The following is a 14,696-nucleotide window of genomic DNA, read 5'->3' as shown; positions in this document are numbered from 1 at the left end:
TCTCAAACCAAAAAAAAGAAAAAAGAAAAAAAGAAAAATGCGATACTTCAAAGGTGGAAGGATAGTAAGTGAGACAAATGACAAAGACCAGTTTACATGGCTCTCTGGCCAAAAAAGGCAAGAGTAGCTGGCACCACTGATGCTCCCCATGGATGTCACCACTGTGTAAAGCAGGAATGTCAGGGTGGCTTTCAGAAGAGAATCCAGCTGTTTGTGAGTCACAAAGTGTATATAAACATTATTTTTTTAAATGAACTTCCAATACTGAAATATCAGAAAATTTCACATAAAACATGGAAATTTTCAGTTTCTCTTGAAATACTGGGAATTCTAGCAACTATAGGGTCCAATCTCACATGGTATCAATCAATCAGGGCTGAGTAGCCCTCATCCTCTTTTAAGCATTAGAGTCCCTGCCTGTCACATGTATTCATTCAAAAGTATTTATTGGGTACCTACTATATGCCAAGTGCTGTTTATAGGACCTAGAGACACAGCAATGACAAAACAGACAAATATGCTTACTTTCCTGGAGCTCATATTCTCATGAGGATAGCTAGACAACAACCAAATAATATAATGTGTATTTCCAATTATAAGTAATGAGAAAAATAAAGAAGGTATGATTTTTAGTGGATGGAGAGGTACTGGGAATTGTAGACAGGGTGATCAGAGAAGGGAAACCTCTATGCTTAGGTGATATCTGACTCAAAAGGAAACAGCACATCCATCATGTTTTATATGTGGGAGGAACACGTAAATAAATGAGCATGGGGCAGGGGCATTTCAGGCCTGGCAATGGTTTGGATTTTATTCTGAGTGAGATGGATAACTATTGGCAGGTTTGAGCAGAGGAGTGACATGTTTGGGCATACTCATTTATGTTGGTGACTGGCCCCTGTAAGCATTTGAAGTTTGGGTCCTTGGTTTAAAGCACGATGGGCAGAGGTTAAAGGGTTCGAGCTGGGTTCTGTGTCTAGAGAAGAAAAATAATCAGATGATGGGGCAGAAATTTCCTGATCTTCAGAACATAGTGTCTATGCAGAAAATAGCTCAATATGTAGTAATGACCTTGAATAACCGGCATCTATGGCCAGAGTTAACACACAATGAAGCCCCTTCAGAAACCAAGCTCACAGGACCCTGAGACTGGGCACCACTTGAATGTAGGCCAGAGGAAAAGGTTCCTAGTGGACATGCATCTGGGATGTTATACCTTGTTCACTTAAAAAAGCTGCTCTCCCTTCTCTATCCAGCAGTGATCATTCACCCTTGCTGGTGTACTCAATTTAGTGCTGGTACACTCAAGTAGACAAGTCCTAAGCCTTGTTTTATTTCAACAACTTGAGTTAATTCTCAAGTCCTCCCAACTCAGGAAAAATCTGGTCCTTGTACTCCAAAACAAAGCAATGATCAATGCTGGGAGTTCAATGTGATCTGCCCTTTCAGAAAATCCATTTTTAGATGCTGAAGAGCTTGCAACATTTGACAAGAAGAAATAATCTACTCACAATCAGAGTGTGATCCCGGCCCATGGTGATGACCGTCCGGTTCACTGTCCGCAGCAGTTGGACCATGATCTCCTGGATGTGGTGGTAGGTGAAGGCCTGTAACACAGTCAGAGACATCTATGTGACAACTAGGACACTGTGTCTGCACAAATGTCCAAAGGACACAGACAATAGTGGTCAGACATGGTGATCTTCAACACCATCACCAGCACCACCACCACCACTGCCGTCATCATCTCATCATCATCATCATCATCATCACCACCGTCATACCTCCATCACCATCACCACCTGCACTGGGCATAAGAAATTCCACCAGTCACCTGAAATATAAGTTAAGATCTCTTAACTTAGGCTTTGGAATCAGGAACTTTGGAGCTAGAATACTAGCTCTGACATAACTAGTACTGCATTGGTTAAGTTATTATATGGTTTGGATCTGTGTCCCCGGTGAAATCCCATGTTGAATCATAATCCCCAGTGTTGGAGGTGGGGCCTGGTAGAAGGTGACTGGATCATGGGAGTGGATTCTCATGGTTTAACACCATCTCTCTTGGTGCTGTCATCGCAATAGTGAGTTCTCATGAGATCTGGTTGTTTAAAAGTGTGTGGCAACTTCTCCCCTCTTTCTCTTCCTCCAGCTCTGGCTATGTGAAGATGCCTGCTCCTGTTTTGCCTTCCACTATGGGTAAAAGTGTCCTGAGGCCTCCCCAGAAGCCTAGGAGATGCCAGTATCACACTTCCTGTACAGCTTGTGGAATCATGAGCCAATTCAACCTTTTTTCTTTATAAATTACCCAGTCTCAGGTATTTTTTCATGGCAGTGCAAGAACAGACAAACACAGTTATATTAACTTTTCTAATCCTTGGTTTCTTCATCTAATAGTCAGGATCTGAGCCGGGATAAGGAGGAAATTTAAGGGAATTGGTTATACAGATAACAGAAATGCCAGCACACCAAACAAGGTAACCTAGATTCAGCCACAGCAGGAAGTCACTGTCACCTGGAGGCTGGAGGGACAAATCGAGGAGGCAGTGTTTCTGGAGCCCCGGGACTAGGGTTATATAATGGGAACTACAGTTACATAATGGTAACCACATCGTGCCTGTATAATAGAAGCCACATTATCCACCTTGGTTGGAAATTTACAGTGAGTCAGGTTGTAACAGGTATTGGGTTCTGTCCACTTTAAATACGGGTCCCTAAACTTTCTGTAGGATTTGTTGATCCTGTTTGAGCTTTTGTTGTAGTCGGCAAGGGTTTCGAGAAAATTCATCTATATCTTGGATCATTTTACCAGCATGGCTTTTAGGCACAGAGTTGCATACCATGCATATGCGAGGGTGGCCACGGCCAAGGGGAAAGGCCTTGGGATCTTAACTTCAGAAGCTCTGGGTCTGAAGTTCAATGCTGTATTTGCCAGCTGTGCAACCTTACTTATCACTTCTCTGAGCCTCAATTCTCTCATTTACAAAAATGTAGAAGGTTTTCTCAAGGTTGATGTGGACATAAAAATGACATGTGCAATTCTGGAAGAATATATATGCCTGAGTCCTCTGCTGGAGGTTCTGTAGTCTGAGACAGAGCCTGGGCATCAGCAATTTCTGAATTTTAGGTGTGTTATTTGGATGGCTAAGAACTATGATGTGACACGCTGTTTAGCTCTGGAGATGGGGGCTTGAGAACAGCCTTGTGTCTCCAGGACCTAGCCAGAGCCTGGCATAAAGAAAGTGCTAAATGGATGGTGGCTGAAAACATGGATGACCACTCATGCTCATTTACAAGTACGCCAGCAAGCTTTACTGCGTTAAACTTAAGTGTGGTTTTTGTCCCTTAATGTAAGGAATTGCAGGAAGTCGATTATACAGTGAAAGAGAAGTAGATTTGCAGTTTGGGTAGGGCCAGAAAAAGAAAAGATGCGCTTATTAAAAAATGTCCTCCCCCGCCCCAGTGACTTTCAATGACTTTTGGCATCCAGAGATGAATAACCCAGAGCTTTCTTTCTCTTTCTGCCTTAGACTCACTTTGTCACTTTGGCTAGTCCCAGACTCTCTAGCTCTGTGGAACCACCAACAGAACCTCTGCCACTGGAGCTTTTGTTAGAGCATTTATTTTACAGAAACAAGTTCCTCTGCTTCATAAGGTGTAGCCAGACTTCAGTCTCTGTTGGAGACTGGCTGGTCTCTCCCCACCAACCAGCCCTTTCTATTCCTGACACTCAATGCCAGGGAAGACAGACCTCCCCATATTTCTGGCCCAAAGGTGAACCTCTCTCCTGATATCCTTCTCATTTATTTCTCCAAGCCATTTTGCTGACTTACAGTCTCCTGTTCCTTGTATTACGTGAACATGATGTTCATGGTTACAACAACGACCACAGCTGAGAGTCTTTAGTGTTTCCTAAATGCCCGGCACTCTGCTAAGCACTGTACCTCGCCTCACATCCAGATGAGCAACATTACTGTCTCCACTGTTCAGATGAAGACACTGAAGCCAGAGTGGTTAGGTTAATTTATCCAGGGTCACCCAGTGAGGAAGTAAGCCAGAAAAGATTCAACCCAGCGGCTGTCTCCAGAGTATTCGCCTTACCCAAACGCACCCACACAGACTGGAACATGATCATAGATTTCTGGTGGCTACTTGGGGGGTTTCATCCTCCTCCTTCCATTTCTCAAGATGGATAGACCCTGCCTTTGATTGGACCAACTTCTAACTCCTTCAGTGACTTCTGATCTTTTCTCTGCCTTTTATAAAATCTTCAATGCTATGTATTCCCCCTCCCTTATCTTTTCTGCATTCCTTTGCAATTTCATCAAATTTATATAATGTTTTTCATTTTGATGCTATTTTTTCCAGGATTACATCTCTCCCCTTGTGAATACAGATATTAAAACCCCCTTTCTTGACCTCCTGCCGCTTGCTTCTTTTAAATAGCCATTTCTTCTTGTTCCAAAGAGCAGCAATTAGACTGCTCAGGAAGTCTGGTATTTAAAAGTAGAAAACTGTCAAATTCGATTCATTTCACTCTGAAAGCTCCCAGTATTGGGAGGTTGTAGAGCAGAGTGTTTTGAGATTAGAGATACTTGAGTTTGAATCCCAGTTCTGCTCATTTGGGCTAGGTGACCTTGGGCAAGCTGCTTTTCCTGAGTTTCTGTTTCTTTGTTTATAAAATGTGGCAAATAATAGTAACCTCAAGGTTTGAGGAATAAACAAGGTAATGCAGGTAAAGCCTTTGATACTGGGGGTTGGAATATAGGAAGCCCTCAGTAAGTGGTGACTGCGACTCACATTCCCCTTGGTTTGCATCAGTACTCTGGCTGGGCTTGCAGATTCCCAGCACGTAGCAGAAAGTGCAGTACAAGGCAATGCATAATCTAAACTCTGGGTGATATTGAAATGTCACCCAAAGAATGTATAGCATATATGCAAATGGAAAACTTTCAAGATGATAAACCTGTGCTAAGCAGTAAAAGTGCAGCCACAAATCACCCACTGTTAATTGCTCCAGTACCAGGCAAGTGGAGGGAGACTCTAGGAAAGTGACTTCCGGGCTCAAACTAAACGGTGGCTTGTAATTGAAATGACAAAATCAGTCTTCTCATTACGGCCTTGGCAAAGAAATTAATCCATCCAACCTAAACACACTGCAAATTGTAGTGATTTTTTTTTTTCTTTTAATAATTATAGGCTCTGGTATCTGGAAGGTACTTGAAGTCTCATGCAGAGCTCGCTACATAACACAGCAGAAGGTGAGCTGGGAGTGGATGGGGATCAGGCAGGGTCGGGGCTAAGGGAGCCAAGCCCCTCTCTTCTTGACTCACTCTTGGCCCTAGGCCAGTCCTAGGACTTTGCAGAATGCAGTGCAAAACTACTGATCTCCTGCAGGATTTCCAGAATAAGAGAGCACACCAAATACGAGAATATTTTAAGTAACAATAGACAAAGCATTTCATAACACTAAACCAAATTATCTAAAAAATGTGGCCTTTTTTTTCATTTTTCTTTCAACACTTCTCATGATACCAGGTAGAGAAATCTCCTTTTGGTGATTATATGTCTTTAATACCTCTCTAGTTCTTATAAAACCCCTTTTCTAACAAAGAGGAAAGTCTTTAGGTCAGAGCAGGCAGCAAACAGTATCTACCTAGAACTTAATGACATTGTTTTGCTTTTATTGTGTTTATTTTTTGAAGTTGGTTATATTTATGGCAAGTGTGCAAGAAAAAGCTCCAAAACTTGGAAATAAAGTAAAATGAGGATTGCATGATATTTTTAGTAGAACGTTTGGAAAAACCACACTGAAGGTCCTTTTACCCTCTCAGGAATATAACTTTGTTTGGATTAACCAGCCACAACTGATTAGAAACTAGAAATTTTATAACCTTGCAGAGTTAGTAGTTAACTTGCAGAAAAATGATACAATGTGATGTTTGCAGCTTTGCTAAAACTCATAGTTTTATCACTCTGGATAAAATTTACCTGTTTTATACCTAATGACAATTTTATACAAGTATCTCTTCTCTCACAAAATATCAAGAAACCTGAATGCTTTTGAACCAGGTTGTTGTTGTTCGGCTTGTTTCCTAGTTTATCAGTTAAATAAAACTTCGACATGCTCAGTGTCTAATTGCATAGGATAATATATTTAATAATTTGAGAAATCTACTTTTACACAAATAATGCTACTTATGGTTTTGATATAAAATTTTATTTGTATCAAAGTTATAAGTGTATATAGTTCTGAAAATTCTTCAAGCTTCATTTAAAAACAAAACAAGCTGGGCACAGTGGCTCATGCCTATAACCCCAGCACTTTGGGAGACCAAGACGGGAAGACTGCGTGAGCCTATGAGTTCAAGATCAGCCTGGGCAACATGGCAAAATCCCATCTCTACAAAAAATATAAAAGATCAGCCTGGCATGGTGGTGCACACTTGTAGTCCCAGCTACTGAGGAGGCTGAGGCAGGCTTGCGCCCAGAAAGTTGAGGCTGCAGTGAGCTGTGATTACACCACTGCACTCCAGCCTGGGCAACAGGGAGTGAGACTCTGTCTCAAAAAAAGAAAAAAAAAAAATCCAAATCCCCAAACAAACAAAATATAGCAGTCTCTCATGATCCCCTTGCCAGAGGAACTTTTGTACCTCTTTAAGCTGTTGTAATTGTTATTTTGGCATTTATGAACATGATGCCAATAATATGCTTATGTTATTTCTTTTTTAAACATTTCTTTTCACTTTTTGGCATTGTCTATTAACTGTCCACCATAAAAAAAATAAGCATTTTGGCCAGGGGCGCTGGCTCATGCCTGTAATCCCAGCACTTTGGGAGACTGAGGCGGGCAGATTGTCTGAGCTCAGGAGTTCGAGACCAGCCTGGCCACCATGGTGAAACCCCGTCTCTACTAAAAATATAAAAAGTAGCCAGGCATGAGATGACGCATGCCTGTAATCCCAGCTACTTGGAAGGCTGAGGCAGGAGAATGGCTTGATCCCAGGAGGCGGAGGTTGCAGTGAGCCGAGATCTGGTCACTGCACTCCAGCCTGGGCGACAGAGCGAGACTCCGTCTCAAAAAAAAAAAAAAAAGAATTGTCTGATCCCTGCATGATGTATGATGTGTGAAGGCCTGGCCACCAGTGCTGTAGGAGCTGAATGGGAGGAAAGTGCTGGAGGTTTTAGCCTCCAGAATGCATATTTTGATTGAAATCTGCTTTTGAGTAAGGTATCACTGTCCTCAATTTTGTCTGGCATCTCCTAGGCCAGATATCCTCTATTTTTTCTTCTTTATTATATACACCTTCAATAACTCAGCCCCATGGAGTCAGACTGCTTCCGGAACAGGCTCTCAATTGATCCTCCTTATTTGAGCTCCTTCCTTTCATTCACCCTGACGTGCAGGGGCACCTGGTACTACCATTTCCTGAAACTTTGTTTTAGATTGGATAAGTCCTCAGGGTCCTCCACTGCTGGCTTATGAAATACTTTTCTCAGGTCTGCTATGTCATGTACCAACTTTCCGTATGATTCCTACCTTTCTTTCAAAGAAATTCTTTTATTATTTTAGGAGGTTTTCAAGAGGGAGGAAAAATAGGTACCTATTGTAATTTACTATCTTTACAAGGGAATTCTATTCTGAACTTTTCACGTTTGAATATTTAGAAGTGAGGTGATTTTGTTAAATATATTAAACATACATCTGATAGTCATACATTTTTAAAAATATGATTGTGTCATGTAAATGTCTAAGGTTTCAAAAGGAGTGACAGTGCAATCCCTAATTTTACAGAAAGAAAAACTTCAGAGGGCGGAGCAAGATGGCCAAATAGGAACAGCTCCAGTCTCCAACTCCCAGCGCGAGCGACACAGCAGACCGGTGATTTCTGCATTTTCAACTGAGATACTGGGGTCATCTCACTAGGAAGTGCCAGATAATCGGTGCTGGTCAGCTGCTGCAGCCCGACCAGCGAGAGCTGAAGCAGGGCGAGGCATCGCCTCACCTGGGAAGCGCAAGGGAGAAGGGAATCCCTTTTCCTAGCCAGGGGAACTGAGACACACAACACCTGGAAAATCGGGTAACTCCCACCCCAATACTGAGCTTTAAGCAAATGGGCACACCAGGAGAATATATCCCACACCTGGCCAGGAGGGTCCCATGCCCACAGAGCCTCCCTCATTGCTAACACAGCAGTCTGCGGCGATCTAACCGCAAGGCAGCAGCGAGGCTGGGGGAGGGGCGCCCGCCATTGCTAAGGCTAAAGTAGGTAAACAAAGCCGCTGGGAAGCTCGAACTGGGTGGAGCTCACAGCAGCTCAAGGAAACCTGCCTGTCTCTGTAGACTCCACCTCTGGGGACAGGGCACAGATAAATAACAACAACAAAAAAGCAGCAGAACCTCTGCAGACGCAAACGACTCTGTCTGACAGCTTTGCAGAGAGCAGTGGATCTCCCAACACGGAGGTTGAGATCTGAGAAGGGACAGACTGCCTGCTCAAGTGGGTCCCTGACCCCTGAGTAGCCTAACTGGGAGACATCCCCCACTAGGGGCAGTCTGACATCCCACACCTCACAGGGTGGAGTCACCCCTGAGAGGAAACTTCCAAAGGAAGAATCAGACAGGTACACTCGCTGTTCAGCAATATTCTATCTTCTGCAAACTCTGCTGCTGATACCCAGGCAAACAGGGTCTGGAGTGGACCTCAAGCAATCTCGAACAGACCTACAGTGAGGGTCCTGACTGTCAGAAGGAAAACTGTCAAACAGGAAGGACACCTATACCAAAACCCCATCAGTACGTCACCATCATCAAAGACCAGAGACAGATAAAACCACAAAGATGGGGAAAAAGCAGGGCAGAAAAGCTGGAAATTCAAAAATAAGAGTGCATCTCCCCCTGCAAAGGAGCGCAGCCCATCACCAGCAATGGATCAAAGCTGGTCAGAGAATGACTTTGACGAGATGAGAGAAGAAGGCTTCAGTCCATCAAACTTCTCAGAGCTAAAGGAGGAATTACGTACCCAGTGCAAAGAAACTAAAAATCTTGAAAAAGAGTGGAAGAATTGACAGCTAGACTAATTAATGCAGAGAAGGTCATAAACGAAATGACAGAGATGAAAACCATGACACGAGAAATACGTGACAAATGCACAAGCTTCAGTAACCGACTCGATCAACTGGAAGAAAGAGTATCAGCGATTGAGGATCAAATGAATGAAATGAAGCGAGAAGAGAAACCAAAAGAAAAAAGAAGAAGGCCGGGCGCGGTGGCTCAAGCCTGTAATCCCAGCACTTTGGGAGGCCGAGACGGGCGGATCACGAGGTCAGGAGATCAAGACCATCCTGGCTAACCCGGTGAAACCCCGTCTCTACTAAAAAATACAAAAAACTAGCCGGGCGAGATGGCGGGCGCCTGTAGTCCCAGCTACTCAGGAGGCTGAGGCAGGAGAATGGCGTCAACCCGGGAGGCGGAGCTTGCAGTGAGCTGAGATCTGGCCACTGCACTCCAGCCCGGGCGACAGCGAGACTCTGTCTCAAAAAAAAAAAAAAAAAGAAAGAAAAAAGAAGAAAAAGAAATGAACAAAGCCTGCAAGAAGTATGGGATTATGTGAAAAGACCAAATCTACGTCTGATTGGGGTGCCTGAAAGTGAGGGGGAAAATGGAACCAAGTTGGAAAACACTCTTCAGGATATCATCCAGGAGAACTTCCCCAACCTAGTAGGGCAGGCCAACATTCAAATTCAGGAAATACAGAGAATGCCACAAAGATACTCCTCCAGAAGAGCAACTCCAAGACACATAATTGCCACATTCACCAAAGTTGAAATGAAGGAAAAAATCTTAAGGGCAGCCAGAGAGAAAGGTTGGGTTACTCACAAAGGGAAGTCCATCAGACTAACAGCAGATCTCTCGGCAGAAACTCTACAAGCCAGAAGAGAGTGGGGGCCAATATTCAATGTTCTTAAAGAAAAGAATTTTAAACCTAGAATTTCATATCCAGCCAAACTAAGTTTCATCAGTGAAGGAGAAATAAAATCCTTTACAGATAAGCAAATGCTTAGAGATTTTGTCACCACCAGGCCTGCCTTACAAAAGACCCTGAAGGAAGCCCTAAACATGGAAAGGAACAACTGGTACCAGCCATTGCAAAAACATGCCAAAACGTAAAGACCATCGAGGCTAGGAAGAAGCTGCATCAACTAATGAGCAAAATAACCAGTTAATATCATAATGGCAGGATCAAGTTCACACATAACAATATTAACCTTAAATGTTAATGGACTAAATGCTCCAATTAAAAGACACAGACTGGCAAACTGGACAAAGAGTCAAGATCCATCAGTCTGCTGTATTCAGGAGACCCATCTCACATGCAGACACATACATAGGCTCAAAATAAAGGGATGGAGGAAGATCTACCAAGCAAATGGAGACCAAAAAAAAGCAGGGGTTGCAATCCTGCTCTCTGATAAAACAGACTTTAAACCATCAAAGATCAAAAGAGACAAAGAAGGACATTACATAATGGTAAAGGGATCAATTCAACAGGAAGCGCTAACTATCCTAAATATATATGCACCCAATACAGGAGCACCCAGATTCATAAAGCAAGTCCTTAGAGACTTACAAAGAGACTTAGACTCCCATACAATAATAATGGGAGACTTCAACACTCCACTGTCAACATTAGACAGATCAACGAGGCAGAAAGTTAACAAGGATCCAGGAATTGAACTCATCTCTGCACCAAGTGGACCTAATAGACATCTATAGAACTCTCCACCCCAAATCAACAGAATATACATTCTTCTCAGCACCACATCGCACTTATTCCAAAATTGACCACATAATTGGAAGTAAAGCACTCCTCAGCAAATGTACAAGAACAGAAATTATAACAAACTGTCTCTCAGACCACAGTGCAATCAAACTAGAACTCAGGACTAAGAAACTCAATCCAAACCGCTCAACTACATGGAAACTGAACAACCTGCTCCTGAATGACTACTGGGTACATAACGAAATGAAAGCAGAAATAAAGATGTTCTTTGAAACCAATGAGAACAAAGATACAACATACCAGAATCTCTGGGACACATTTAAAGCAGTGTGTAGAGGGAAATGAATAGCACTAAATGCCCACAAGAGAAAGCAGGAAAGATCTAAAATTGACACTCTAACATCACAATTAAAAGAACTAGAGAGGCAAGAGCAAACACATTCAAAAGCTGGCAGAAGGCAAGAAATAACTAAGATCAGAGCAGAACTGAAGGAGATAGAGACACAAAAAACCCTCCAAAAAATCAGTGAATCCAGGAGTTGGTTTTTCGAAAAGATCAACAAAATTGACAGACCGCTAGCAAGACTAATAAAGAAGAAAAGAGAGAGGAATCAAATAGATGCAATAAAAAATGATAAAGGAGATATCACCACCGACCCCACAGAAATACAAACTACTATCAGAGAATACTATAAACACCTCTATGCAAATCAACTAGAAAATCTAGAAGAAATGGATAATTTCCTGGACACTTACACTCTCCCAAGACTAAACTAGGAAGAAGTTGAATCCCTGAGTAGACCAATAGCAGGCTCTGAAATTGAGGCAACAATTAATAGCCTACCCAGCAAAAAAAGTCCAGGACCAGATGGATTCACAGCTGAATTCTACCAGAGGTACAAGGAGGAGCTGGTACCAGTCCTTCTGAAACTATTCCAATCAATAGAAAAAGAGGGAATCCTCCCTAACTCATTTTATGAGGCCAACATCATCCTGATACCAAAGCCTGGCAGAGACACAACAAAAAAGAGATTTTAGACCAATATCCCTGATGAACATCGATGCAAAAATCCTCAATAAAATACTGGCAAACCGGATTCAGCAGCACATCAAAAAGCTTATCCACCATGATCAAGTGGGCTTCATCCCTGGGATGCAAGGCTGGTTCAACATTCGCAAATCAATAAACGTAATCCAGCATATAAACAGAACCAAAGACAAGAACCACATGATTATCTCAATAGATGCAGAAAAGGCTTTTGACAAAATTCAACAGCCCTTCATGCTAAAAACGCTCAAGAAATTTGATATTGATGGAACGTACCTCAAAATAATCAGAGCTATTTATGACAAACCCACAGCTAATATCATACTGAATGGGCAAAAACTGGAAAAATTCCCTTTGAAAACTGGCACAAGACAGGGATGCCCTCTCTCACCACTCCTATCCAACATAGTGTTGGAAGTTCTGGCTAGGGCAATCAGGCAAGAGAAAGAAATCAAGGGTAATCAGTTAGGAAAAGAAGAAGTCAAATTGTCCCTGTTTGCAGATGACATGATTGTATATTTAGAAAACCCCATCGTCTCAGCCCAAAGTCTCCTTAAGCTGATAAGCAACTTCAGCAAAGTCTCAGGATACAAAATTAATGTGCAAAAATCACAAGCATTCTTATACACCAGTAACAGACAAGCAGAGAGCCAAATCAGGAATGAACTTCCATTCACAATTGCTTCAAAGAGAATAAAATGCCTAGGAATCCAACTTACAAGGGATGTAAAGGACCTCTTCAAGGAGAACTACAAACCACTGCTCAGTGAAATCAAAGAGGACATAAACAAATGGAAGAACATACCATGCTCATGGATAGGAAGAATCAATATCGTGAAAATGGCCATACTGCCCAAGGTTATTTATAGATTCAATGCCATCCCCATCAAGCTACCAATGACTTTCTTTACAGAACTGGAAAAAACGGCTTTAAAGTTCATATGGAACCAAAAAAGAGCCTGCACTGCCAAGACAATCCTAAGTCAAAAGGACAAAGCTGGAGGCGTCACGCTACCTGACTTCAAACTATACTACAAGGCTACAGTAACCAAAACAGCATGGTACTGGTACCAAAACAGAGATATAGACCAATGGAACAGAACAGAGTCCTCAGAAATAATACCACACATCTACAGCCATCTGATCTTTGACAAACCTGATAGAAACAAGAAATGGGGAAAGGATTCCCTATTTAATAATGGTGCTGGGAAAATTGGCTAGCCATAAGTAGAAAGCTGAAACTGGATCCTTTCCTTACTCCTTATATGAAGATTAATTCAAGATGGATTAGAGACTTAAATGTTAGACCTAATACCATCAAAACCCTAGAAGAAAATCTAGGTAGTACCATTCAGGACATAGGCATGAGCAAGGACTTCATGTCTAAAACACCAAAAGCAACAGCAGCAAAAGCCAAAAGTGACAAATGGGATCTAATTAAACTAAAGAGCTTCTGCACAGCAAAAGAAACTACCATCAGAGTGAACAGGCAACCTACAGAATGGGAGAAAATTTTTGCAATCTACTCATCTGACAAAGGGCTAATATCCAGAATCTACAAAGAACTCAAACAAATATACAAGAAAAAAACAACCCCATCAAAAAGTGGGGAAAGGATATGAACAGACATTTCTCAAAAGAAGACATTCATACAGCCAACAGACACATGAAAAAATGCTCATCATCACTCGCCATCAGAGAAATGCAAATCAAAACCACAATGAGATACCATCTCACACCAGTTAGAACGGCAATCATTAAAAAGTCAGGAAACAACAGGTGTTGAAGAGGATGTGGAGAAATAGGAACACTTTTACACTGTTGGTGGGATTGTAAACTAGTTCAACCATTATGGAAAACAGTATGGCGATTCCTCAAGGATCTAGAACTAGATGTACCATATGACCCAGCCATCCCATTACTGGGTATATACCCAAAGGATTATAAATTATTCTACTACAAAGACATAGGCACACGTATGTTTATTGCGGCACTATTCACAATAGCAAAGACTTGGAATCAACCCAAATGTCCATCTGTGACAGACTGGATTAAGAAAATGTGGCACATATACACCATGGAATACTATGCAGCCATAAAAAAGGATGAGTTTGTGTCCTTTGTAGGGACATGGGTGCAGCTGGAAACCATCATTCTTAGCAAACTATCACAAGAACTGAAAACCAAACACCGCATGTTCTCACTCATAGGTGGGAACTGAACAATGAGATCACTTGGACTCGGGAAGGGGAACATCACACACTGGGGCCTATCACGGGGAGGGGGGAGGGGGAGGGATTGCATTGGGGAGTTATACCTGATATAAATGATGAATTGATGGGTGCTGATGAGTTGATGGGTGCAGCACACCAACATGGCACAAGTATACATATGTAACAAACCTGCACGTTATGCATATGTACCCTAGAACTTAAAGTATAATTAAAAAATAAATAAATTTTTTAAAAAAGTCAAAAAAAAAAAGAAAAAACAAAACAATTCACCATTTTCATGAAGCTGTCTATATTTTATTTTATAAATCTCATTCAGAGGGCTTACAACATACAGAAAACTCAGTAAAGCAAGTGTAATAAAAATTGAACAAAAAAAGAAAAAAAGAAAAACTTCAGCTTTAGGAAGTGGTTTGCACATGGTAATATGACCAGTGACGTGTGACAGGAAATATCATCAGAGCTAGAATGAAGGACCTATTCTGCTGAATATTGTGGGGGCCACTGCTTCCTCCAGTCCAGCACACAGGCAGCCTTGGCCCTGTGTTCATGTCAAGGACAATCTCACCTCCTCCGCCTGCTTTTTCTTTAGGCCTTTCCAGTACTAAGAGGAAGATCACAAGGTCACAGCTA

General features: G+C 42.0%; 1 protein-coding gene across 3 annotated transcripts in view; it reads right to left on the bottom strand.

Moving 5' to 3' along the window:
• DOCK2 (dedicator of cytokinesis 2) overlaps positions 1 to 14,696 on the bottom strand; it is a 323,398-nt gene that overhangs the window by 240,316 nt on the left and 68,386 nt on the right. For 2 of the 3 annotated variants that reach the window (XM_033180267.1, XM_033180269.1), the window contains one exon: positions 1,512 to 1,607. The exons of the other annotated variant lie outside the window; for it this stretch is intronic. In XM_033180267.1, coding sequence (XP_033036158.1) covers positions 1,512 to 1,607 — 96 coding nt within the window. The remainder of the gene's footprint in view (positions 1 to 1,511; positions 1,608 to 14,696) is intronic. 3 annotated transcript variants of the gene reach the window in all.

The sequence above is a fragment of the Trachypithecus francoisi genome, unplaced genomic scaffold (assembly GCF_009764315.1).
Source record: "Trachypithecus francoisi isolate TF-2019V2 unplaced genomic scaffold, Tfra_2.0 Lachesis_group2, whole genome shotgun sequence".
Classification (NCBI taxonomy): domain Eukaryota; kingdom Metazoa; phylum Chordata; class Mammalia; order Primates; family Cercopithecidae; genus Trachypithecus; species Trachypithecus francoisi.
Note: the sequence above shows the minus strand (reverse complement) of the source record. Positions and strands in the feature narration are given on the sequence as shown.